Source organism: Polychytrium aggregatum (genome assembly GCF_025602895.1).
Source record: "Polychytrium aggregatum strain JEL109 chromosome Unknown BJ171scaffold_50, whole genome shotgun sequence".
Classification (NCBI taxonomy): Eukaryota; Fungi; Chytridiomycota; class Chytridiomycetes; order Polychytriales; genus Polychytrium; species Polychytrium aggregatum.
Window position 1 is genome coordinate 90,988 of NW_026516252.1, and position 26,387 is coordinate 117,374.

The 26,387-nt window shown below is 57.5% G+C and overlaps 6 protein-coding genes across 6 annotated transcripts; 3 read left to right on the forward strand and 3 right to left on the reverse strand.

Annotated features, from left to right (window-relative positions):
- Positions 1–135: 135 nt before the first annotated feature.
- BJ171DRAFT_522707 (ras family-domain-containing protein) lies at positions 136–2,270 on the reverse strand (the record flags this gene model as incomplete). The annotated part of the gene is made up of 6 exons (XM_053112509.1): positions 136–514; positions 643–673; positions 804–885; positions 998–1,092; positions 1,337–1,402; positions 1,788–2,270. Coding segments are annotated over 6 exons (872 nt in total), but the record flags the coding sequence as incomplete, so codon positions are not given.
- A 2,419-nt stretch (positions 2,271–4,689) lies between these two features.
- On the forward strand, positions 4,690–9,094 carry BJ171DRAFT_428751 (glycosyltransferase family 20-domain-containing protein; the record flags this gene model as incomplete). Its single annotated transcript, XM_053107859.1, has 14 exons — positions 4,690–5,106; positions 5,245–5,386; positions 5,563–5,688; positions 5,816–5,851; positions 5,964–5,980; positions 6,087–6,235; positions 6,347–6,509; positions 6,633–6,864; positions 6,999–7,042; positions 7,189–7,314; positions 7,440–7,470; positions 7,709–7,848; positions 7,971–8,149; positions 8,329–9,094. The coding sequence occupies 14 exons, from the start codon at positions 4,690–4,692 to the stop codon at positions 9,092–9,094; spliced, it is 2,568 nt and encodes an 855-aa protein (XP_052962771.1).
- Positions 9,095–9,808: 714 nt separating this feature from the next.
- Positions 9,809–11,509, reverse strand: BJ171DRAFT_428823 (Clp protease proteolytic subunit /Translocation-enhancing protein tepa; the record flags this gene model as incomplete). The annotated part of the gene is made up of 7 exons (XM_053107862.1): positions 9,809–9,921; positions 10,074–10,187; positions 10,290–10,434; positions 10,814–10,828; positions 10,940–11,059; positions 11,236–11,307; positions 11,447–11,509. Coding segments are annotated over 7 exons (642 nt in total), but the record flags the coding sequence as incomplete, so codon positions are not given.
- A 542-nt stretch (positions 11,510–12,051) lies between these two features.
- Positions 12,052–14,189, forward strand: BJ171DRAFT_522715 (uncharacterized protein). Its single transcript, XM_053112510.1, has 3 exons — positions 12,052–13,105; positions 13,281–13,402; positions 13,581–14,189. The coding sequence occupies exons 1-3, from the start codon at positions 12,105–12,107 to the stop codon at positions 13,721–13,723; spliced, it is 1,266 nt and encodes a 421-aa protein (XP_052962773.1). The 5' UTR covers positions 12,052–12,104; the 3' UTR covers positions 13,724–14,189.
- Positions 14,190–14,232: 43 nt separating this feature from the next.
- BJ171DRAFT_634457 (uncharacterized protein) lies at positions 14,233–17,886 on the reverse strand (the record flags this gene model as incomplete). Its single annotated transcript, XM_053115678.1, has 2 exons — positions 14,233–17,499; positions 17,811–17,886. The coding sequence occupies 2 exons, from the start codon at positions 17,881–17,883 to the stop codon at positions 14,537–14,539; spliced, it is 3,036 nt and encodes a 1,011-aa protein (XP_052962774.1). The 3' UTR covers positions 14,233–14,536.
- A 1,509-nt stretch (positions 17,887–19,395) lies between these two features.
- Positions 19,396–26,254, forward strand: BJ171DRAFT_240199 (Rix1 complex component). Its single transcript, XM_053106628.1, has 24 exons — positions 19,396–19,641; positions 19,803–19,875; positions 20,177–20,302; positions 20,511–20,614; positions 20,752–20,814; positions 21,000–21,149; positions 21,254–21,329; positions 21,452–21,504; positions 21,647–21,714; positions 21,847–21,931; positions 22,037–22,234; positions 22,314–22,478; positions 22,613–22,720; positions 22,803–22,943; positions 23,072–23,200; positions 23,323–23,406; positions 23,591–23,855; positions 24,077–24,199; positions 24,361–24,605; positions 24,702–24,782; positions 24,918–24,986; positions 25,243–25,410; positions 25,580–25,840; positions 26,032–26,254. Exons 1-24 carry the CDS (start codon positions 19,594–19,596, stop codon positions 26,125–26,127), a joined length of 2,979 nt encoding a protein of 992 aa, XP_052962775.1. The 5' UTR covers positions 19,396–19,593; the 3' UTR covers positions 26,128–26,254.
- Positions 26,255–26,387: the final 133 nt, after the last annotated feature.

Here is a 26,387-nt window from a genome sequence, read left to right on the forward strand (position 1 = left end):
CTCCAGGCTCTCCTCCAAGCGACTCAGGAGCATGGACGCAGTGCTCGGCAGTCCAGCTTGTTTGCTTCGTTCCTTGCTTGTTCGATCCACTCCCAGTCTCTTGCGATCCCGTGGAACTCGGGTGTATCATCGGGATCACGGTTGGAGCGGGGTAGCTATATTTCCAAAGGCTGCAAAGATTGTGTCGACCCCACGTCAAATCCACGGCTCCCCAAACACAAGCAACAAAGGAGAAGAGGAGAGCGGAGAAAAATTGATCGAGGAGCGGCTTGGTCGAGGAACATGGGCAGGAAGGGTCGCTCTTGTCTTGATGGGCGTGGACGACCGAGTCTGGGGCTGGGCACTGACCCTGGGCAACCAGCAGCGGCGTCCTCGTCCGATGCGATGATGTACACGGACTCAACCGCAGCAGCCAGCCTGGGCCTGACCCTTTCCCTGGGCCGGATTGCCCACGACCACAGTCGGCTTATCTTTCTTTTCGTCTGCTGTGTCGATCAGGCGCTTCTTGATGTCGCTGTTGCATGTGTGGCGTTCATGTCGGACATACAGAATGAGAGACATGGGTGCTTGTTGATCAGGAACCGATTCACATACAGTTGCAAAGCCCAGAGAAGAGCAGAGCATGTCCGGGACGGCGCTTACCGAGCGAGCATGAAGAATGCCTCCTCGACGCCTGAGGGAGTGAGTGGGTGAGTGGTTGCGATTAACAGCGCATATAGCATCGGATGATCAAGAGCTCAATCAATCAATCAATCGATCGATCAATAGACCACGGGCAGAACGGATCGCTGACCGATACCGACCAATGTTTGATTTGGCGCTTGTCTCGATAAACTTGATACCGTACTCATCGGCGAGCGCCTGCCCCTGGTCTTTGCTGATCACCTACGGTCGGGGAGCAGAGGCGCGTAAGTCCAAAGTGCGATGACGGCGGCTCTTTATATCCCTGGTGCTGCTTCGACGGATCCGCACAGCTCCCACAGATACACGCACATACCTTCTTTTCTAGCATGTCACACTTGTTACCGATGAGGATCTTGTTGACGCCTTCGCTGGCATGCTGCTCGATGTTTCGAATCCAGTTTCTGATATCTGGTGGTGCGCACGGGTTGTCCAATCGTTCGAGTTGATTGGCGGTTTGAGATGCCGCAGAGCCAGGTAGTTAGACGGACCGTACAGATCGCCAAATCAAAGCACTGCATTGGCGATCCGGCGAGCCAAACCGGCGGATACTTCACGCCGGGACAACCACAGGCTTCGAGATCAATCAGCCACATTCCCACCATTCCTGCATCGTCTCCCCTCCCCCCTCCCAACAATAGCAATGCCAGCTTACTGTTGAAGGATCGCTCGTCGGTGACATCGTAAGTGAGCAAAATGCCCATCGCGCCTCGATAATACGCTATGCGCGTGCCGTGCCGTTGCAAAATATCGATGAAAAACCACAGATCCAAATCAGTCTATATCCCATTGCCCGAAACGAGCAGAGGGCAAAATCGGACCCCAGCCCGGTGCGATGGTGCCTGGACAATCAAGCGGCGTGGTCCTGTCGGTAGCGAGTCCGGCACCAGTGCAAATCGCGTGAGAAGCAAAATGACCACGCAGGGTGGAGAGTGGTGTGCAGGAGTGGTAGGGAACGAGCTCGATAGAAGGACAGAGAACCACAACTAAGCTGGCGTGCGGTGTAGTGGCAGTGTCGATAGGAGCAGGCTTGAGGGGGGGGGAAGTTGGAGGGCGGGGTTGTGGATGGGGAGCTGCGGCATCGGCAGGCGGGAACACAACGGTACCCGTCGTGATGGTTCTGAAGCGCTCCTGTCCGGCGGTATCCCAGATCTGCAGCTTGATTCGTTTCCCGTCCAGCTCGATTGTTCTGATTTTGAAGTCGATGCCGATGGTGGTGATGAACGACGGCGTGAACGAGTCGTCGGAGAACCGCAGCAGGAGACAGGACTTGCCGACGCCCGAGTCTCCAATAAGCAAGAGTTTGATCAGATAGTCATATGAAGCCGACTTGCTGGTAGCCATGGTGGATATGGACAATGCTGAGGATGGCTCCTTTGGGCGAATGACGACGATGTGAATGGGATGTGAGGATGAGTACAAAGCTGCTTGCAGGAAAGCCAGCAGGTAAGCCAGCAGGAAAGCCAGCAGGGCCGCCGATTGGATCGACGCCTGAAGGCAACCATGTGGGCGCAGAGGGGGGAGGTCGCCGCCAGGATCGCTGCAGACCGCACACGATTGTCGCTGCGGCGTTGCAGCGGTGTGCATCCAGCACGGGCGCACGGATTCCCCTGGTGTGCACCCGCGGCACCATTACAGGCAGCGGATAGAGCAGATGGAACGGATGGAACGGATGGAATGGATGGAATGGAGGGTGGAATCCGCCTGCCGCTGCGAGCACACGCTCAAGAGGAGGCATGGGATGGCGGATACGTGCCGGCTCGCAGACGATACCTGTGCTGCAGACGTACAATCGGAGGCCGGAGCGTGCAGAGGGACGGGCAGGGATGCGCAAACCCAAGGCAAACGCCGGGGGTGTCGACTCGGCGACCAAAGGGAAGTGCGACGCGCGAGGGCCTTGTCGGCGGGCTCTCGGCGGGCTCTCGGTGCATCTCGCTGGCGAGACGCTCTCGCGTCCTGTGATTGGCCAGCGCCAAACAAAGGCGGAGATGCAAACGGCGCCGGCACTGTTTTTGTTTGTTGCGAGGGTGGCTGCGCCGCGTGGCTGGCGTGGCAGTGGCTGGCACTAGTGTGGCTGGCGTAGGTGTGGCCAGTGCGGCGGTGGCTGGCCACTCTAGCCGAGATCGAGTTGGATTGCTGGGGGGGGTCATCTGCAGGCCAAGCGAGGCCAAGCGAGGCCAAACGAGCACCAGCATATCGTCAATGAGCACCAGCAGATCGCCAATGAGCACCAGCGGATTGCCAGCGGGCTCGCGGGTCGGTGTGGTGCAGATGCATCCCCCCCCCCACCAACTCGCTGGAGGCATTACCCCCATGCTGACAGCCCTGGCACAGCGTTACTGTCGGCCATGTGCGCCCGCTGTGTCGCGAGTCCAATGTCGGGTCCATCTGCAACGGACACACGGCCTGCGTGCTGCTTGCTGGGCCGGGGTCTGCTCGCTGGCTGGCTGGCTGGTTGGTTGGCTGGTTGGTTGGTTGAATACACCCCCGCCCCGATAAGCCCTCGGCCCGGTTTGCTTCCGTTGCAGCTTTTTTGCCTCCCTCGACGTCGCCCTCGACGTCGCCCTCGCCTGGTCTTCCGTCTCTGCAAACCCGCACGCACGAGCGCCATCATGGGTCAAGGTCCCTCCAGCCAGAAGCCTGCAAAGTAACGTCTGCTGCCACCGCACATTGCTGCTCTATCGACATGTCCCCGTATCTATTCGCATGTCTATGTCTCTATCTGCGTGTCCGTTGCCCTATTTGTCTGTTTGCTGGCCTGTCTCTTGCTGGCCATTGCATCGTCCATATCCATCGTCTTGGCTGCTTCCACCGATTCCACTTGGCTGCTGCTTGTCGCCGTGCTTCCCACCCCACCCCACCACCACCATTCCGTCCGAGCATCCAATTGCTTCTGTCGTCTGCGTCGCTTGTTGCCTAGACCGTCGCAGCGATGGCCATCGGCATCCACAACCCCTCGATCGGACCCTGTTGCTTGTCCTTATCCGCCCGCCCAGATCCGCCTGTCTCCCTCGAGTTCCCTGCCGCCCTGTCGACCCCCGTTCCCTTCCAGCACCTTCCAATCCTTTTTCCCTCCTCGATCCGTTGCTCGACCTTGTCCTGCTCAGACCATTCTGCTGCCTCCCTGGGTGCACGTGTCTTGCTGTTCTGTTCGGCGCTTGTGGGCTTGGCCCTGCTCATGGACAGGCCGCGATCCCCCGGCTCCGTTGCTTGCGCCGCCAAAGCCGGCATATCCTTCGCTGCCGGGCCCTTTCTCGCTTCCCCTCTTTCCGCTTCCTCGTCTTTCTCGGGCCGTGATCTCCATCCGACCCCCTTGACTACTTCTGATCCATTCTCGGCTCTCTCCCGATCTCTCTCCACGCCATCATCTGGCGCTGCCCAACAGTGTCTTCAAGAACTGTAAGTCGACTCGTCCATCAAATCACTCTACACCGGAACTCGCACTTGCGCTTGACCTTCAAAAACAGCCAATGCCTGTCCTTGCTGTTCCCAGACCGTCGCTTATCTGCTCGATTGCTTTCTTGGCTTGTTTCATCTCGCTTGCATATCCTCGCCAGGGTTGCCTTGGTGGCCAGTTGTCGTTTTTCTCGTTCTCTGCTGGACGAATCTGTGGTGGAGCTGGCTCCTCGGATCTAATCGCCATTGCCTGCTCTTCCGTATTCGTGCCTCTCGTGTTGCGCCCGAATCCGCAATCTGCCAGACTTCAAGCAAGACCAAGCCATCGCCGACGACAGCTCTGGCCAAAAGCCCAGGATCTTTGCCTTCAAGATCTCGCCTCCAAAGCCCGAAGACCAGTACGAGTCTTTCCCCGACCACGTCCCTGTTGCCCAGGAGCTGATCGTCCAAGACCCCGAGTCGGCTCGCGACCTTGCAGATCCCCTCGCTGCGTCCGTCGACCAGGAAGCCCAGCCTGCCCAGCCTCCTGGCGTCACCTTTGCTTCCGAAGACCAAGTCATTGCCGCTGCTGCTGAGCCGTCTGTTGTGGCCGAGGCCTCCACCGCCGATCCCATGGATACCTTTGCCGAAGAGCTCGAGCTGAGCCTGCAGAACTGCCGCCTGCTCGTGGTGTCGCTGTTCCTGCCCCAAACCATCGCCCAGAACAAACCCTGCCTCAGCCGCCAGCCCAGCACCAAGCGACTGGAGCGCCTGGCCCGACAGCAGGCCGCCAATCTGGAAAAGAACTTTGCCAACTACCACGTCGGCCCCTCGACCTTGGGCAACATTGGCCTCCAGAACGCCGTCAACTCGCTGAAGGACCAGATCCGATCCAAAGTCTGGATCGGCTCGCTCGGCACCTCGACCGAGTCGTACTCGGACGATTTCAAGAGCGCCATCACCCAGAAGCTCACCACCGAGTACGAGTCGATGCCTGTGTTCCTGAGCGACGAAGAAGTCGAGGGCCACTACAATCAGTTCTGCAAGCAGGTCAGGACCCGCGGCAGTGCACGTCCTCCACTGTCCTCTACTCGCATGCTAGCAGATGGCTCCTCCGCCCACGCGGAATGTCCCTTCCATCACCACTGACAAGGCGATTGCATCGATCCATGCCGTCTGGCTGCACAGGTGTTGTGGAAGCCGTTCCACTACCAGCTTCCCGATTACCCCAAGGGACAGGCCTATGAGGAGCTTTCGTGGAGACAGTACGTTTCGGTCAACCGCAAGTTTGCCGAGACCATTGCCGAAGTGTATCGCCCGGGCGATGTGGGTACGTTTGCCTTTGTCATTTCGTTTCCAGCCGCACTGCGCAGTGTGGTCTATATCGAGATTGGCTCTGCGAATCGCATCTCCATCACAGCCAGAGCAGAAGGGTCGTTTGGCTTGTGGACTGGCGATCCGCTGCTCACCGGCCCTCTCCCAAACCTTGCTCCGCAAAACCGGCAGTCTGGATCAACGACTACCACCTGATGCTTGTGCCCTCAATGCTCCGCAAACTGGTGCCCCAGGCCATCATCGGCTTTTTCCTGCACATTCCCTTCCCCAGCTCGGAGATCTTCCGCTGTCTCCATGGTGCGTACTCGTTTGCCGAGGCTGTTGCGCGTCGCAGTGATTTGATCGCACGAATGCGCGATCTTGGACAAGTGCTCCATCGTCACATCCACAACCTAACCCCTGCTGTCACCTGCGCCTCCAATAGTCCGCAAGCATATTCTCGAAGGCATGCTTGGCGCCGGTAAGCTTGCGAGCTCCCCTTCTCCGCCTCTATAATACCTTCCAGTGCCCTGGCCGATAGCCTGCAGTGTGTGTACTAATGGCACTTGTTGTGGTCGCTTGACGATGCACAGATCTAATTGGATTCCAGGTATTTGCGGCAGCATGCCCTTGTCGGCCTGTACCTGCTGCATATCAATGTGCTGACACTGTGTCTCTCTCCCTCTTCCGCCACCCTGTCTTGGATGGTCTTGCAGACCCACTCCTTCATGCGCCACTTCCTCAACACTTGCACCCGCCTGCTTGCTGTTGAAACCAAGCCGGGCTCGGTGCTGTTGGACAACAGCATTGCCACGACGGGTATCTTCCCGATCGGAATCAACCTTTTGGCACTCAACGAGAAACGGTGCGCCAACCTGACCATGGTTTGCTGGCAGATCTATCGACCACAGGACGTAAAACTGTGGCTTGCTTACATATGTGGCCGGTGCTGATCCGACCGTACTACTTCTCACAGAAACAACCCCGAGGTCTCGGAGCTGATTGCTTCGCTCAAAGAAAAGTATGCCGGCAAGAAGATCCTCATCGGCCGCGACAAGAACGACCACGTCAAGGGTCTGCGACAGAAGATGCTGGCTTACGAAAAGTTCTTGCAGCTCCACCCCGAGTGGCACGGCAAGGTGAGCGGGACGGTCTGGTGCATCGTCGTGGCAACAGTGTCTGCAAAGTAGAGGATAGCGAGGAGCTGGCGTTTGGGTGGCAGTGTTTGTGCATATGCAAAGAGCTAACTCTGCTGTATCCAGGTTGTGCTCATCCAAGTGGCCCTGCCCACGACCGAGGAGAATGAAAACGAGACGCACGTGTCTGATGTCGTCACCCGCATCAACGCCAACTTTGGCTCGCTCGAGTTTAGTCCCGTGGTCTACCTTCCGCAGGACATCTCGTTCAGCCACTATGTGGCCCTGCTGTCGATCGCCGACGGCTGCCTAATCACGTCGCTCCGCGATGGCATGAACCTCACGTCGCATGAGTACGGTGCGTCTCTGCAGATGCACATTTGCACCGCTGCTGCCGCCTGCCGCTTAAAGGACGGGATGGACATTGCCATCGTGAAACCGGCGATTTGTGGGTGCTTGTGCTGTGTGTTAATATGCCCACTGATCCTACAGTGGCCTGCCAGGAAGAGAAGCACAGCCCCCTGATCATCAGCGAGGTATGTACGACAGCCCAGCCTGCAATAGTGCAACATCACCAGGGATGTCGCCACAAAGGCGAACACAAATATGACCGCTGGCACGGTCGCAAACGCCCTGTTTGAACGCACGGTGCACTGACCTTGGATGGCGAATGCTCGGTCAGTTCGCGGGAACCTATGGCAGCTTTGGTGCAGCCCTGCGCGTCAACCCTTGGGATGCCCACGAGGTCGCCAGTGCGATTCATGAGACTCTCGTCATGACGGAGGAAGACAAGCTCAACCGATGGAAGGTCAGTGGCAGGGTGAAACGTACTGGCGGTGTTGTATCTTTGATGATGAAGCTTTTGGGGGGGAGGGTTTTCGGCGATTCGAGACTGGCCGTGTGACTAACTCGATCTATTTTTGCTGTGTTTAGGAGCTATACAGCTACATTGCCACACACAGTGGTGCGTACATGCATCGCTTGGGATGAGCGAATGTTGGCAGCCCTTGTTGTGTCGTGTGCCCCCCCCCCATATCTGACGGTAGAACCAGCCTCTCTCGACTGATCGAGCTGGATCCGGATGACCCCGTATGCTTGCCTGGGATGGGCGTATCAATACCTCCTCGCTGTGTCGCCCCCCTCGCCGCTGCTGACTTGCACTTGCTCCTGTGCATCTCAATATTTATATCTTGCCGATCCAGCTCAAAACTACGTCGAGAGCTTTGTCAACGAGCTCATCCGATCGTTCAACGAGAACCAGAACAACATCCCCAGCCACATTCCGGTCCTGACCAGCGACACCATCAAGGAGTTCCACGACGACAGCGAATATCGTCTCTTCGTAAGTATTCCGCATCCGTCGATCAGCACAAACTGCCGGCTGCGGGTCCTTTGTTGGATTTCCATGGCGAGCAGTCCAAGAAAGCTGCAAGCCAATCAACTCACTAACGTCTATTCTTGCAGCTCCTCGACTACGATGGCACACTCGTGAACGAACGCGACGTCTTCCTGCCGAGCTCCCGAGGTGTCCAGGCCGCCGTTCGCTTGGCTGAGGACCCAAAGAGCATTGTCTACATCATCAGTGGCCGCCCCAAGACCGAGCTTCTGCGAGCCTTCGCCAGCTATCCTCAGATTGGACTCAGGTGAGTCCAATTCCCTCCCTGTGTGATGAAGCCATCGGAACTGGCTGGCGCAGTTGCCTTTAGGATCGCTTGGCGGAGGACGGTCGTATCGATTCCTGTACTGCTTTGCTGCGGCTACCCTAACTCTGCGATGCCATCGCTCTTTTGCGGCACTGCGATCGACTCGACAACTGCATCAGTGCCGAGAACGGAAGCTACCTCAAGCACGCTGGTCAAAGCGAATGGCAATCCTTTGTCGATGAGCGCGACCTGTCTTGGCACCACGACGTCACCGAGATCTTCCAGTACTACACGGCGCGTACGCCTGGCTCCTTCATCGAGCCCGGCGACGTGCGCATTGTGTGGAACTACAGCTTTGCGGACCAGAACTTTGGCGCCTGGCAGGCGGCCGAGTGCGCCAGCCACATCCAGCAGTCGCTGGCCGGGCGCTATTCGCTCCAGACCGTGCCCAAGAAGCGCAGTGTGCAGGTCATGCCCCAGAGCACCAACAAGGGCGGCCTGGTCGTTCGACTGCTGAAGCACTACCAGAAAAAGTTCCTGCGCAAGGAGATTGCCCATCCCATCGACTTTGTGCTTTGCGTTGGCGATGACCGCACGGACGAAACCATGTTTGAACGCCTCAACCTCATCCACACCGGCGGCGGTGGCACATACTCGGATGTGCCCATGAGCCCCATCTCGCCGGCCTTGAGCCAGCTCTCGGAGATCAATCTGAATGCCGGGTCGCCCGAGCACGAGGCGATCGAGTCGGACCGCCACAGCATTACGACCTTCCGCTCGAGTGACGACGCCGTCTACGGCGGGGGCCACCATGCCACCGACGCCAGTGCTGCTGCCCCGCGGGCCATCTTCACATGCACGGTTGGCAGCAAGAGCAGCGCGGCCAAATGGTTGATACCCAACATCGAAGAGGTTTTGAGGGTCCTGGACGAGCTGCAAAAGTAGTTTGCTCGCTCAGCGTCATGGCCGCCCATAGCATCTCCGCTGGCTCGACGCACCACGACAGCGAATGTGTGGTCGTTACTCCCAGCTATACCGGCACATCGAAACTCAGCAACTATCGCCATCCCCTCCCTCCCTCCCTTCGCTTTCACCTCCTCTCAATTGCTTCCTTGCATGTCCCCACTTGCTGGCAGACAGAGATCCACAAGCAGCGGCCTCCAAGTTTGACCGTGTACTATCTTTCCGACTCCCCAAGCACCTTTGTCGTCCACACGACGCCGCTTTCTCGCCCTCCCTATTTTCTCCTCTATTGTCCAAACAGCCTCCTTGCCGCCTCCGCCCCCCCCTCCCACACCTTGAACCCCCTTTGGACTCAGCAACACCGTTAGCGTTCTTATCTCATGTCTGATCCGTCCTTGGCGCGTTTCCGGGCCGATAATTTCTGTCTCGGGCATGACCCCCTCCTCAACAATGACTGTCAAGCCGGCCAATAAAAGCGTTTACAGAGGACCACACTCTCTGCTTCGACAGCATTCATTTGGTTTGGGTGGGAATGCTCGCACACACATCCGTCATTCACAACGGCCACCCATGCATCCATCCACCACATCCTCGATCTCTAGACAGCAGCCTCCAAAATCGCCACCAACAGGATCGTTGTGTTCTCAGGGAAAGAGTTGTGAGGCACAAAACTTGATCGCGGAGACTCTGTTCCAACTACTGCGGCTTCTCCTTGGGAGTTGGCTCCTTCTTGGTGACGACTTTGTCAACCAGTCCGAAAGTCAAGGCCTCCTCAGCGCTCATAAAGTTGTCTCGTTCCATGGATCGCTCTGGAAAGCAGCATGTGGGAAGAGGAGGAGAATTGAGACTGGCTCCTCCGCCACCATGCTGAAGACAGGTTCGCACCGGTGACAGACCACCAAGCAAGAGGCAACCCTTCTCGCATGAAGCCTCGGCCGTGGTGATCGCTTCGAGTACATACCGATGACTTCCAGGGGCTGCTTGCTGTGCTGGACATACAGGTTGTTGAGAATGGCCCTGGTCTTGAGAATCTCGCGTGCGTGGATTTCAATATCGGTTGCTTGGCCGGCAGCTCCTCCACTGTAGATCAAGACGAGGTGGGCGTGGATGAGAGAATCGCACGATTGGAATATATCGGCTGGTGAGACATGCTTCTCTGGCACCTCCCCCCTCTCACTCGCGTGGGCTGACCTGGGTTGGTGGATCATCACCCGAGCATGCTTCAGTGCCGATCGGTGTCCCGGTTCGCCGGCCGTCAGCAACAGCGATCCCATCGAGCAGGCCTGGCCAATGCAGAGAGTGTGCACCGGGCTTTGGATATACTGCTCGAGTCGCAATCCGAAAGGTCGCGAGGTGGGTCAGAGCTGGAATCACTATCGCCAGCAGTTGCAAACGGCCCCCCCCCTCCAAACCGTCGAGGCATTCAAGGTCCGATCGGAAATGAGAGCCCCATAGCGGTGACAGACAAGGGCTGAGGGACCGCGGATTCAAACCTGCATCTGAGAAGTCAAGGAAAGGGAACCATGTCAGCGGCTGCAAAAGAGAGCCCCGTCCATGGATTGGAGCGGGATCGACATGGAGTGACGAAGTGGCCGTCGAAGCAGGGTCTGACACTCGAGATGCCGCATTTCATTATTGCTGGGGTGGCTTGGGATCACTTGATGCAACTATGGCCCGGCAGCAAGATGGCGAGATACTCACAGTGTCGTAGATAGCCTTGGAATCCATGTGTCCAAAGGAACGTAGCCAGGGCAGTCGTATTCGTTAGTCGCAGCCCAGACGACCGCCCAAGCTGCTCTCGGCCTGATCGAGCTCGACATGGCTCACCATTCCTGCCGTGACCACACCACCAGGAGAGTTGATGTAGAAATGAATGGGCTTCTCGTTGTTCTCGGCTTCCAGGAAGAGCAACTGGGCGACGATGATGGCTGAGACGTGGTCGTTCACCTTGGCAAGCAAGCGCGGCGATCGGAGTTGTCATCGGTGCCATCCGGAGGACCATGTTAGGATCATCGCAAGAGATGGATAGCAAGTTTCGTCGAGCGTCCCTCATCCTGTCAAGCAGCAGGGGATTGCGACATGTGGCTTTGGCATCCGAGCCTTGACGACTCCACAGGACCAACCTCGCCGTTGAGCATCACAATCCGCTCCTTGAGCAGGCGCGAGAAGATATCAAAGACCCGCTCGCCCCGTGGCTGGGGAAACCATGGACATTGGCAAAGTCAGCATCTGCCCGAATCCGGGGTCGGTGGAGAGGCGAGAAAACATGGCCGATGTGTGCTTGTACCGGCGATGAGGGCACCGGACGAGGGCATGGCCATGTGTGGTGCCTACCGATGACTCGATGACATAGGGAATACCGAGGGCCTTGATGGGAGCCGCAAATGCTCCCTGAACTGCAGCGGCGCTGTGGATTCCATGCTGGATAAGATGCAAGAGAGGCAGGTTGCGATCAAAAGGACGCCGAGCATCGGGATATCGAGTGCTGCGGCCATAATCGGCCTGCGGAGAGACGCACCACCAGCTTGGATGCGGAGAGAGCGCATAGAGGGCGAATGGCCGAGGGTCTGATCATCGGAGCGGAGGATCACAGCGAGCTTGTGGATGCTTCAGCGTTTGGTCGAGTTGTGAGAAGCCGTTGGGAAATGTGCTCGGAATGGCGATGATGTGGTTTGCGGGTGCTACGATGGCGGTCACTGCTCGGGCGACGCTGTGCTGCCGAGTTCCTTGGTATGGGAGGCGCAAGTGCAAATGCAAATACCGATTCAGATCCAGCCCAGAACAGAGACCCTGACGGCCATGCAAATGCCAGATCCAGATCGAGATTCCAGATCGAGATCGAGCCTCGGATCCGAATGACAACGCAAGTGGGTGCTCTCGGCGAGGGCAGGCGAGAAGGCGTTGTGCAACGACGGCTGTCTCTGGCAATCGAGCAACTTGAACTTCATCTCATCCATCTCATCCATCCCATCCATCTCATCCATCTCACGCCATGGCACGACGCAAGCGGGTAGCCCCGCCGCCCGACGACCCTCGCTGGCAGAACCAGTCCAAGTTCCGCATTGCCGAACGGTTCTTCAAGCGAGCCAAGCGGGTGTCCTCCAGCCCGCTGCTCCTCGAGCCGCCTTCAGCGTCGCTCACGCCGATCGTTCTGCCAATCCGCTCAGCTGGCTCGCAGGTAGAGCCAGATCTTGATCCCCGACTGACTCGAGTGTCCCTGGCCAAGCCGCTCTCCAGTCTCCTGCCCCAGCACTTTGCCGACGGCGACCAGAGCCCGGCCGAGGCCTTTACCGTCAGCTCGATCCCAGGGCTTGTCCTGATCGCCAATCCCTTCACCGAGGAGAGTCAGCGCACCCTCGTGCGGGCCTGTCTGCAAGACTATGCCAAGCCCCCCAACGTCACCAACCTCGATACCCACTATGTCCTTCCTGAGTCGGGACTCTGGTCGATATACGAGGACTTTGTGACTCACGACCGCAGTCTCGATGACCCGTCGATGATGGTCGCCCTTCGCAGCGGCGACCCAGTTACGAGGCCAGGATATGGCGACGACATGGATGGTCAGGAGCACGGACATGACCTCGGGCAAGGCTCGGCCGACTCGATGAACAGTGTCGACAGCATCGGTCCCGAGCATCCCACCGAGCAAGACACCGCCGACGCCATCCAGATCGATCCGCCGACCTCACAAACACCGCTGCTCAAGTCCCTGAGCGTCGAGGCCGCCGTCCGCAAGCTGCGTTGGGCCTCGCTGGGACTGCAGTACAACTGGTCCGTCAAGGAATACCACATGGATCGCCAGCCGCCCTTCCCGGCTCTGATCGCGGATCTATGCCAGGCGATCGTGACGGCTGCCGAGCCGCTGACTGGGTATGCCAGCGATCGGTTCCGATGCGAGGCCGGCATCGTCAACTATTACCACTACAAGGATGCGCTGATGGCCCACCAGGATCGCAGCGAACTCAACACAGAGGCGCCGCTGGTCAGCCTGAGGTGAGCCACGGAGAGCGACCTCTGGGTGTATAGGGTGTATATGGTGCATGTGATGGGGATAGAGCCGAACCGCTGGTTCCATGTCTCATTGACTTCCTCGCAGAGCAATTTCAATTTGGTTCGCCTCGTCATTATCCTGACTCACGGTTGCGTATCTAATTCCATCGCCGGGCAGTCTTGGACATTCTTGCATCCTCCTTATGGGCACACCGGACAGGAACGACGAGCCAACGCCGATTGTTCTCCAGAGCGGAGACATTGTAGTCATGTCGGGCCCCTGCCGACTTGCCTTCCACGGTAAGCGCCCAGCAGGATTTGAGATTGACTGTGTCGATTGGTTGGCTGTGTAAAGTCGACTATGTCGAGTACTGTGCATGAGCGCAGGTTGAGCCGGTGCTTGTGGACTTCCTCGTCCGTCCACTCGCTCGTTGATCTGCTCATTCATCTATGCATCTGTCGGTTCGACTGATTGCAGGTGTGCCCCGCATCATCGAAGACACCCTGCCCGAGTATCTCGCACGGCGGGACGATGGCACTGACGATGAGTGGAAGCCATTTGGCGAGTTCTTGAGCCAAGCGCGGATCAACGTCAACGTCCGGCAAGTCCACCCAGCTTGACCAACGCCAGACGGAGCCGTATCAGCCTTCCTGAGAGAACAGAACCAACTTCCATCCGTTTACAGCCACGACGGGGATACGGGGATGCAGGGATGCGATGACATCGCCGAACGATGCGGGCTCTGAGGCGGCTCAGTCTGTACCGCACCGCCTTCGACATGCTGAACTCGTTAGCCGAGCCACAGCTCGATGGACCCCATTGATGCAAATCGTCCTCGCACCTCGCGGAGGCAGGGCAAAGGTGCTGCCTGCCTTCCAGACCCTGTCACCAGAGGCTGGGGTTTTGGACACACCCGGTAATGAAAGCGCCTATTCTGAACCAAGTCAAGCATGGTCGGCAATATTATTTTACACGGCGTAAGAGTTGCACAAGTACAAAGAAATGTCTATGGAACGAAAGTGAGGCGGAGGGGGAGAAGAATAAAGCGAGGAAGGAAATAAATGAGTTGTTTGATTGAGATTGAGATTGAGATTGACAGGAATCAAAGGGCAAGAGAGCAAGGCAGTGACACGAAATAAGAGTAATAGTGGGAGTGAGTAAAGACAAGTATCGGAAAGGGGCTACACGATAGAGCTTGGGCAACGGTGAATCTTTGACCAAGCTGCGAGGTGTGGACGGAAGTGTGCGTTGGAGATGGGGGGATATGACCGAACAGCCGAGGTGCAAACATAGCACGTGTGGTTGAAGCAGTCGAAGCAGACTAAGGGTGATGTGAAGCAGCAGCAGCGGCAGCGGCAGCATTCCTGGCACCAAGAGCTCGAGATGGCGCAGGCACAGCAAGGCCAAGATTCTCCGTGTTCCCTCTTCATCGATTAGGGCTTGAGCTCGAGCCAGTCATCCTCTGGGCCCTTGGCGTTTGTGAAGGGCACCACAATCGGCATGTGGTCGGGCTTGTTCGCAGACGGCGGCGGAGGCGGCGCGGCGCCGCTGGAGAAGGCCATTTGAGGATTCATGGGTAGCCGCGCGTTCAGGGCAGTGGCCGAGCCAGCAGCAGAGACAGGTTTCGATGCAGCCGAGGAGGGACCTAGGGAGATCATGGGAATGGATGCGTCGGCGGCGTTGGCTCGGGTGGCGCCGAGGGCCCGTGGAGACGAGCGAGGGCTGCCGTTGAGGTTGGGCGTCAGCTGCTGCAGACTGGAGGCAATGTTCTTGCGAGTGTCGATGTAGGCACCGACATTGCTGATCTGGCCAATGGGCACGGCCGAGTTGTGGGACTGCGACCGCGACTGGACGAGCTCCATAACGTTCAAGAAGGCGACCGCACGGGACTCGTTCACAAACTCAATGTGATAGGCCTTCTTGAGCTGCGGGGCAGTCAGGGCAATGCGCTTGGTGCTGATGTCGGTTGCACGCGAGACGCTGCCGTTCGGGAGCATACGCTGGCAGTCGGTCGACGAGATCTTGAACGAAACCAGGGTCTTGCCGCTCTGGATCGAGTCCAGGAAGACGAGCAAGTCCATCTCAGGCAGCACCACGAGCGAGGCCGAGGTCCAAGCGCCACCGACCTTCATGCCCTGGACACCAACATCGAACGTGATGGCCTGGACGGACCAGGACTCCATCGAGCGGCGCGAAGCACCGTCATCGCCCGAGAAGCTGCCCGAGTCAGGATCGGCGCCCAGGATGCCGTTCTGGCCGCGCATGTCGCTGCCGTTTCCAGTGCGGAACATGGTCTGGTAGAGACGGGGCACGTACAGGAACGACGGGATGCCGATCGAGATGATGATCATGATCATGGTTCGAATAAAGTTGGCGATCTTGAAGAGCGTGGCGTCCGTGCCCGAGGGCAGTCCGTAGATGATCGGGAGACCAAAGAGCAGCGTGATCGAGACGGTGTAGACGCTGAGCGAGATGGCCTTGGATTCCTGGAAGCGCTCGTGGGCACCGCGGGTCTGCAGGGCCAGAATCAAGCAGCCGACCAGGATGATGCCGTTGAAGACAAAGACGATGGCCTGGAACCAGCGATCGGCAATCACCATGTTGGCCGAGGGCTGGCAGGTGATGAGGACCTGGGTGCCGAAGGAAAGCGGCACGGCCGTGGGCTGCACGACAAAGACCCAGATGATGCAGATGACGGCCTGGACGGCAGCGAGGCCAAAGGTGATGGTGATGAGCTTCCAGTTCGGGATGATGATCGTGGCGGTCACACGCTTGTACCCAAAGATCGTGTAGATGCGGTAGGTCTTGAGCAGCAGCATGCCAAAGACCAGGGCAAAGCCGATGGTTGGCAGGAACGGGCGGAGACGGCAAACGGGATCCTGAGGGACAACGGTGTAGACAAAGCCGCCAAAGACGCCCAGCAAGCAGCCAGCAAGGATGAGCCAGCAGCAGCTCGGGGCAATGGCACGAATCTTGGGTCGGTCGCGGTAGATGACCATCAGCGCGGTGATGACGAGGATAAAGACCGTGGCAATGGCCATCAGGATAAGGGCAATCAAGTTGAATTTGAAGCCGTCATCGGAGGGCAGCGAGAAGAAGGTGGCGGGCTCGGAACAGTCCTTGAAGCGGCTGTTGACAAAGCCGACGGGACAGATACACACGGCCGAGCTGCTGTCCTGGAAGGGGCCGTTGGTGAGGCAGGTGCCACCGTTCTGGCACGAGTTGGGGCGCAGATAGTTGCCGTTGGCATCAAAGCTTGGGTTGCAGACAGAGTTGCTGTCGAAGAGATTGACACCATTGTGGGTGACGGTTTTCATGATGCTGTAGGAGACCTGCTGGACACCGATTGGGATGTGGATAAAGTTGAGCTGCTGGAAGCGAGAGAAGGAAGTGGTGGAAGCCGCGTTGGTGCTGACGGCGGCGGCATCGGTTTCGGTGCCGTTGAAGAGCGTCCACCACAGATAGCGCATGGTGGCGCGCATGAGATCGATGCTAACGCCGTACGGGGCCGAGTCGGCCCGGACCATGTAGTAGGAGGCCGCCATCATCGGGTACGAGCCGGGGTCGCTAAGGTCCATGATGGCATTGTTGATGACGCTGGACATGGAGACAAGCGAGCCGGAGGGATCGATGTCGATGGCGACCTTGGAGATGGTGCTGACAAAGTTGGCGAGGCTCGGGGTGATGGTTTGGCCAGCCTTGTTGACGATGCTGGCGATCTGGATGGACGAGGACAAGTTCTGGGCGAGGATGGCATCGGAATAGTCCATGTACGCCATGGTGTACTCGACGGTGCCGACGATGACGCCCATGTCGGCGTTGGTGTTGGCTTTGTAGGGCGCATTGGTCCCGTTGAGGGTGGCGAGGGTCGGGAAGGTGCCGTTGGTGGCGGTGGAGTCAAAGAGCTGGGTGCCGGCAAACTTATTGACGGCGGTCAGGAAGTTGGATGTTGTTCCGGAGGAGCCACCGCGGACGACTAGCTGGATGCGCTGGTTGACGGCGGACAGAGCGGGGTTCTGGCCGGTGAGCGAGGCGTCGTTCCACATCTGGACAGCGCCCGAGAAGATGTCGGCAATGTTCTTGCGGGTCAGGACCAGCGGCGTGTTCGTGAGACCGTTGAGGTTGTAGACGACGGCGATGCCACCAAAGACGGCGGGGAAGGGCAGCAGGGCTGTCTGGGACTTGGTGTACGATGACGGGAAGGAGACCGCAGGAATGTTGTCGGAGCCGATGAACTGGTACAGGGTGGTGTTGACGAGATCACGGCGGCCGTTGCCGGAGCTGGTGGGTGAGTACGTCACCTGAACCTGGGTCTGGGCGTTGGTGAAATCCTGGGCGAGCTGGATGTAGAGCGAGCCGGGGAAACTGGCACCGGAGCCAGCAATGCTCATGGCGGCTGGATGTGTGCCATGAGGCAGGCAGGCAGGCAGGCAGGCAGGCAGGCAGGCAGGCAAAGTGAAAGTAATGAGTTTCGGAGGCCAGACGTGGAAACGTGTGGACAGGCGTGGCCGGTGGCATCCCTCAACAGAGAGCGGGCAGTAGCAACACCCGATAGACCCGAGAGCCTGGGCAAGCGAGCATCCAGGCATCTGGCATGTCGGCCAGCCGACACCCAGTACCAGAACCCCCAGTCGCTGGTGCCGCAGATTCGCATGGGAGACGGACACCATCCTCGCAGCCACACACACCCGGCTGCCGACACTCTACCTTGGGTGGTTTGGGCCGAGACGATTGAGGCCAGCAGCAGCCACGCCGCGATCAGGAATCGCAGGAGAGCCATAGCTTCGACTCAGATGCAGACGAAAGTGCTTCGGGCAAGGATGGAAAGCAGCAAGAGCGCAGGGATGGCAGGCGACGACCAGTCGGCCTCCCTTTTTTTCTGTCTCGTGTGGGGGAGGAGGGCGGGAGCGAGAAGGGAGACTGGCGGCTGCAACGCACATGGGAACTTTATACGCTGCTGCAGGCGTGGGGCGAACATGCAAACGGCCCGGCGAATCGCAGAGCGCGATACAGCGTGCCCAGCGCGGCCTTGGGCCAAGCGCCTTGTTGGCCGCGAGAGCATGCGCTCGGGAGGCGCTTGGCCGGCGCTTCTGGTCCACCACGAGGGTGGGCGTGCGATCCGATCTGCGTGCCAGGGCGAATCGCCGGGCGAGTGCTTTGTGCATGGCGATCTGGCCAGTCGACTGCTCAACACCGAGGCCGTCGCTGCGATCGCAGACCAGATGAAAACTCGACAAACGCTATCAATACGGCATCATACGGCATCGAGACTACATCGAGACTGCATCGGGACTGCATCGAGAGTGCATCGAGACTGCATCGAGACTGGTTGCAAACAGAACCAGACGCGACCACGAAACGTCGGCGCATCAGCACGTTTTGCGACAAGAGCGCCACTCTGCGGATGCACGCGCCGCCGCACGCGAGAGTTCGGTCGTGCAGCCTGGCCTGGTGCGACCGTGTGCGACATGGATGTACCGCCGTTCGTTGCTTCTCTCTTGGCTTCCACAGTCCTGCGCCAGACCCGTCGACCCAACGAACGTGCTTCTGGGCCCCCCAAGGCCCCTGTGCAGCGGCCACTCGGTCGCCTGAGGTCTCTCCGATCGCGTCCCCAGGATCGGCCGCATTGCGCTGCCTGTCGCTCTGCTCGTTGCCGAGAAAGCTCTCGCCTGCCAGGCCGCCGGCACGCGCAGGATGCATCGATCGCGCAGCACCCAGGTCGCACAGCCCTGAGTGTTTGCGCTGTGCTGCCGTGGCTGGGCGGTTCCGCCTTGCCCGCACCAGTTTTGCCGCCGTCTGCAGATCCATCCCTTGCTGCGTCCTTCCGCCTCCAAACAAATCCCGTGCGAACGACTGGTTCTTGCCTTTGGTTTTGTCTCTGATTGCTCTGACCTTGCCTTTGGCCTTGCCCTTGGCTGTGTCTGGCGATGAAGTCACACGCTTTCATATCCGCCTCGCGTGGCGGCTCTTGCTTTTCGGCTTGCAGTGTCGCGATTTGGCTTTGCTGTCTCGCCAAAGGGTCGCCGGCGGGATGCGATTCATGCTGCAGCCCGCAGCTCCTTGGCCATCCGCAGCAACGACCGTGGCAGCGGGCTGACTTGCCACCATCAATGAGTGCATGTCATCTCTCCGGGCCAATGCGACAACCGCCTCGTGCCGCCTCGTGAACGAAGCGGATTGGACCGCCGTGGCGCAGGATGGACTGCTGTGGCGCACGCGCGTGACTTCCACATGACCAGGACTGGATTTTCGCTCATGCCCAAGCGACAAATCCCATCGCGATCGCCGGCCTGATCGCTGGCTTGATTGCGGGCATATCGATATCGCATCGCCATCGCATCGCCATCGACTCCGGTCCGAACGCACATCAGCCACAGCGTGTGGCTCGCTTGCCCAGAAGCCAAATAGTGCCCTGTATCAGCATCAGCCCCGTCTGCCTGCCAACCCGCTCGCCCAATCCCGCGCTACTCTCGTATCCTCGCTTGGCATCATGCCCAAGGCAACCCGAAAGAAGAAGCTCAAGGAAGAGGATTTTCGGGTGCGTCCGAGCCGCGAATGCGACATGGATGCCTTCCAGACGCGCAAATATGCTGTGGTGCTCATCCAATCTCGAGCCTGTCCTTTCACTTCACCCCCAATATTGACTTGGCATCGGCTCTCGCCCATCACACCATCCGTATAACACCGTCGCGGCTACAGAAAACCAAGCTAAAGGTTGGAAAATCCAAGCCCCAGGCATCCAATGCCACCGATGTGTCATTCAAAGCTCGATGTATGTCCTGCTTGCTCTCGGAGACCATCCGATGTTGCTGTTGAATGTTCTGTCGGCGGGATCCACACCAAGAGCCGCCGGAGGACCACCCAACTCCGGACAGCTGCTCTAATATGTAAACGGGGTCGTCGGTTTCGTTGCTCGAACGATGGATTATTGCGGCCATCGCGGCTCGAGTATAGCGTATCCGCAGAACGTACAACGCGGACGCAACTGGCCACTGCTGATCTATAGATCTGCCTGTCGTCCGTGCTGCTCCTGACATGTCGCTGTTCGTCCAATGCCGCCGCCGGAACTGTAGACATCCATGTACCAACGCAGACTATTGTTGAGGACAAGTCCAATGTCAGCTATCTGAACTCGAAAAATCAGTCGCTCAAGGATGTCCTCGCACAACTACGGCATTACAGCGCGCCGAACCGGAGAGGTAATTCGCCGATCTGGGACCATATCATTCTGCACTATGCCGTGCTCCCATGGCAATCGTCAGGACGACCGCCGGTTCTAGCCAGCGATGACTCCCCTGCTTACCGCTTGCCAACCGCGAATTCTCACTCTCGCACAATTATCATCGACACGCCGACACGACCCGTCCATCGCTGGGCTGCCCTGTTACTACTGCACGCGACACACAGAGGGCATTCTGGGACTCAAGGACATGCTTGTGAAGCACCCACAGATTCTTCAGCTGCACTTTGGAATGATAATCGAGGCAGCGATACGACTGATGGTGGACGAGGTAAGGGCGTCGCATTTGCGACATCGTGACCTGCGGGGTTGTCTCTGAACTCCGGCATCACGGGGTCGCTGTCGATGCATCCGCACGGCAGCACACATCAACATCAAATCAGACTGACGGCTTGAGATTGGCAACAGGACGATGAAGTTCGCAAGAACATGCTGGTCTTTTCCCAGTTTCTAGTATCAACGAGTAGCAGAGTGAGTCTCCAATTCGGCCAGTCAGCCAGCGACTATTGTTCCAGCCTGCTGTCGCAATCGGAAGCCGCGTTATACTCGTGTGTCATCGATAGTCCCACCTGGCTTTATATCATGTGTCTTCTCGCTCGGCGGTCGGTCTTGCTTATCCATGCCAATGACCGTGACGCTAATTCGCATATCCGCAGGAGCAATTTCGGCCGTTCATCGCCCTGATCATGGCATTTACGTGCTCGTCGATCACCCACATCATGGAAGACATCCGACTGGATGCTCTCAAGTTTTTGAACTGCTGGATGGAGCGCTACCCGGACTTGGTGGTTCAGTTTTCCGACAAGGTAGTAGCGTGCTGCTGCTCGATTTGGTGATGCCCACCGAGCGCCCCCCCCCACCGAGTCAGAGCGCCGTTGACCACTACCAACGCATCTTCCTTAAAAAACAGGTTATTCCCAACTACATTTCCCTCCTGACGAGCGCGTCGTCCTCGAGCGTCAAGTCTGCCGGCGCATCGGCACCGGGTATGGCTGTCCTAGTTCGATCTTTGCGTTGCTTCGGATTCTGGACTGAATGCAGCCTACCCAACGATACTCATCTACCCAACGATGCCCATCTATCTTGATGACCCGCTGCCCCCCCCCAGGTCGAGCCGGACTTGTGCACATCAATCCCAAGAGCCAACTGGGCTCGAACAAGGTGAGTGACGAGTCGGAAGCAGCAGACTCCGACAGCAGCTAGCGTTATCTGGGTGCCATCAAACCGTGACCACGCCGGACTTGCTTCCCGACTGCCACCGAACGACCTGGTGGTGACACACCTTTCTCTGGATTCTGCCCAGTCGCGCGTCGATGTTCTGGCAAGCCTTTATACCTTTTTGCGCAACGCCCTTCGTATCGACGATAGCTTGTACGTATTTGGTTGAGCCAGGGTAATGGTTGAAAGTCCCAGGAATCGATTTGACCGGCGCCAGCATGATCTTCATTTCACCATCCCACCACCTGACGATCACACTATCTCTGGCTCACATCCGAACAAAAGTGGCTGGTTTCTGAGCAACAACGGTGTCAATGTCGAACGGATTCTGAGTGCCCCAGGAGGAAGAGTCACCGCCTGGACTGCTCAGGTACGATGCGGTGCACGAGCTTCGTCCTCTGCAATGTGCCTGTCGATGTGCACGGCTCTTCGACCTCCGCCTCAGCGAGCTGACTTTCGATCGCTGGATCGTCAGAGCCTGGGAGTGCAGATTCTCAAGTATCAGGACCCGCAAAGCATCGGTGACTCCAAGCTCGATTTCATCTCTGCCGGCGGCTCCTTTGCCAACGCTGCCGATCGACTCACCATGACCAAGACCCAGGGCGCCACCGCTGTTGTCGACATGAACACCATCCAGAACGAATACAATCTCACAGATCCAGATCAGCTCAAGGTACTGAGTTGTTGGATCGTCTGTCACGATGCGAGCACCGCAGGCTCACATGACCGCCTTTCGTTCCGATAATATCTAGGCCTTTATCTCGGTGATCATGCCTGTTCTCGTCGACTTTTGGCTCGAGTCCACTCCGATTTGCTTTGGCTCTGGCACCGTAACGCAATCACCAGCACTCTCTGTGATGCATATTGTGCTCAAGACTCTCGATCTGCTGTGGCGGTCGCTTCTCGTCGGGCTCAGTGTATGGCTGCGTTTGTCCCGAGCACGATCGTCTCTCTGGCTCCACTTTGCCTGTCCCTCCGCGCCTCCCTCCCCTCAGAGCATTTCTGCCTCTGCCTCCACTCTGTATCTCATGTTGCGGATCTTTCCATTCAGGCAAGTGTCGAACGAGCCTGGGTCGAGCCGTGGTTCAAGTCTCTTACGAAGCATTTCATGTGTCACTTTCCCTTCGGAGAAGTCAACTGTACTGGACGCGACTCAAAGGTAACAGGCCATTCGATCGTAGCATCGAGCTCCGGACCTGACCAACTTGCCTCACTGACACCCACCATTCCTGTTTCTTCAGGCCACCGCAACACTGACCGATATGAACATCATCTTCTGCGAGCTCCTGTCGCACTTCATGTTTGTCGAGAGCGTCGAACTGATGGACAAGCCGTCAAAGAGCAAGTTGCTGAACTACCTTCTGTTGACGTTTGGATACAATGTAACCACATATCGACAATTCGCTGGTGCATTTGATGGATACTGTCCGCTGTGATTTATAGCCTTGTGGCGATGTAATGTGCTGCCGCACACATATTCTGACCGTGTTATTCGATTGATCTCCAACAGCCCGATGCTATGGACGAAGATGACCAGATGATTCCTGACTTGAAACAAAGCCATCTGGAAGCCACGTACCCGCTGCTATGGACCCTACTCAACCGCTTGGACGTCGCTCACCAAGGCCGGCTTCTGGATGTAAGCAGGCACATCATCCGGTGCCTTACATACTCGCACACCAGGGCTTGGTTCAGCGTGCATGCTGAAAGCGCGACCCTTCGGCGATGGCCCCGATACTCACCGAGGGTGCTTCCCCTCAGGTATTCTTGGACTACTACAAGGGAACCAACGTCAGCAGCCAGTCCAAGAAGAGCGCCTTCCGTCTCACGGCGACCATCACTCTGGTGAGTATCATGAGCATCGTCCGAGCCGTTGCCAAAGCTCAGTGGCAGCATCGATTTGTGGTGATGCCGACTGCGATTTTGTCGGCGAACCTATGGACACCCCATTGCCCAAGCTCAATTGTCCTGCCAACACTGTTCCGGTCGCGATTCCGCTCACACTCTCTTCTTCCACCATCCTCACAAGCTCCAACACCACCGACAATACACTGGGCGATTCAGGATCAGCGCTTCCGACAGCATCCAGACAACTATCTTGTCGTTCATCCTGTCAATTCCAAAACTTTTGTGGGAACTCAAGACAACCGACGAGGAATTCACCCGGATGGGCCTGGAGTTCCTCGCAAAGTGTTTGCGCGAGAATGTTGCTGGGATATGCGACAGCGCCGAGACCCTGGATAGCCTTCAAAAGTGGATCGTTCCTTTCCTCTGGACGAGCTCCAGCCAAAACGGTATGTCAAAGTTACTGCGCTGTACAGGGCGTTTCTGAAGCGGATAGGCTAAGAGTCGTGCAAGATATAAAACACTGGCATTCGTCTCGATTCAGTCCGCGGTAGCCTGGCGATATGGCGTATCAGACCGATGGATGCTGACTTGCACCCGCCGAGCGCCATCGGGTGGCTTTGCCATCGCATCCGGGCAAACGCTCACAAGTCTCAATCTCTGTCCATAGCGTCCATCTACGGCCCTTTCGTGAAGCTCTCGGAACAGTCCCAGCTCATGACCCTGGATTTCCTTTGCTATCTCCCGCAATGGAGCGAAAAGCTGATTAGAGCGATAGTGCAATGTGGCTGTGGTAAGTAGGACACGATGTGACTCTGTCCGACGTGCATGGTCGGCTTTGTCCTCGATCGAACTTGCCGTGAGTTTGGCTGGGTGTCTGCCATCTAGACTAGCGCCTTTAACTCGTTCGATGCAGTTGGACTTTGACTCAAACGCACTATTTTGACGTGGCAGCCACATCAGCATCGACCTTGGCCGTGGAGCGTATTCTCGAGATTTTTGACTATCGACAGCGTCAAGGTGCCGCAGAGACCCCGACTTTGTCCATCGAGGTCTTCACAAGCGTCTTGGTGACTGTCGGCATCGTTGGATACACTCACTCCGAACTGGAAAGGCTCGAATCGACTGGGAAGACACCGGAGCAGATTTATTCGCTCGATGCAGGTTATGCTGCCAAGAGAGCATCAACTGAGAAGAAGGTAACGGCGCCCTCCATGAACGTACATGAACCGCGAATCGTACCGGCTGCACAACGCTTGCAGACACTGAACTACTTCTTGCTTTGCTCATCTCAGAAACAAACTCCCAAGGCAGAAATCGCGCTGTCGTCCGAGGAGGAAGCCAGCATCTGGGCACGCCGATGCTCCATTCTCGAGGTATGATGCAGTCAGAACGGACGAATCGAGTCGAGTCGAGTGGTTATAGTTTCCTGACACTGGCTGTGTGGTGCAAGGGAGGCCATTTCCGTTCCGGATGTTGTTGGAACTGATGTAACCAACGTCGTTATTTAGACGGTATTCACCATGAAAAGCCATCAGTTTTTGGCAACGGTTCTTGGCCCGGTTCTCGGGAAAATACTGGTAAGACCGGTGATTCGACCGCTCCATACATCTCTCACTACTCGCTCCATACATCTCTCACTACTCGCTCCATACATCTCTCACTACTCGCTCCATACATCTCTCACTACTCGCAACAGCCAGCGCCCTTCGTGCTGCGCCCCATATACCCGACCGTCTCCTGCGTGCCGACCTCCTCAAACTGTGCCTTGTGAGTGGCATGCGCTCTTACTGACTGTCTACTGATCTGCAACTCATGTTTCATCGGCCATTCCAGTCTGGACATATCCCAATCGATGCTCTCTTCAGCATCACCCGCGTTGCAACTGAATTTGGTCCCAGACACGGCGATTCAGGTGCCGCCTGGAAGGTCTTGCATCAGCAGCTGCCCTTGGCTTTGGTGCATGCTGTCTCCCTATGCTATCGTCGCGGCCTGGATGATGTGGTAAGAACACCCCTCTGCAGTGCACCCACAAGTCGCACCAACTTGGCAAAGAAGAGATGGTTTCTCGACTCTGCCCCAAACAATCCTCATTCTGACAGCCCCACAACCGATCCATGCGCTAACGTTACTGTGCGGTTGGCAATGTGTCCTGTGACATGGCACATCCCAGTCCAACATCACCTTCACGAGCATCAAAGCTGCCCTCCACAAGTGGATCGACAAGCACCCAGAGTCGGTGGCGTCTCTTCTGGAATCCGCTGCTACTCTGGCTAACAATCAAAGATCCGAGCTCGGCAGCTACCTCTCCTTCTTGAAGCTGGCCACCCGAATCCTGATTCCTATCCCTGGCGCCCGCCTCGTCGAGAGAATGCCGTCCGAATCACGGCCGGGCATGATCGAGCGTCTCGAGAAGCTGACCTCCATGACCAAGGTAGGTGCATTCTCCACGCATCCAGTCGCAAACTGGGGGGGGGCCTGAGATGCCTTCCTGGGAGAGCCATCTCTGGAGGATGAGTTGGAGACTGGAGCTGGCCTATGCGCCCTTGGAAGTGTTCGCCACTTAAGCATCGCTTACAGCTTGGATGATCGTGCTGACGCTCTTTGCGCTTGGTGCGATTCCAGACGCTCATGGCCACTGACCCCCTCAAGGCACAAGTGCTCGAAAAGGAGCTGGAGGTGTTGGAGCGCGAGATTCTGTTTTCAGAAATGAGCCAGTAGCGAATGGCAGGGTGTTGCTTGCTCTGCTGCTCCCAAAACCGGCACAGCGTGGGTCGCATCTGATCAGCAGTACATTGAATCGACAAGTTTGATATAAACTTGAGATAAAAGCCCTCAGTCTCACTTCACCGATCCAACCTGCACAACCCAGCACGGCCGCACCATCGATCATGACAAAGGAGGTGTTTGCGATAAACATCGAAAGACTGATATTGATGTTGGGTACGGGTTTTACAACAACCACGGTATTCAGTTATGGC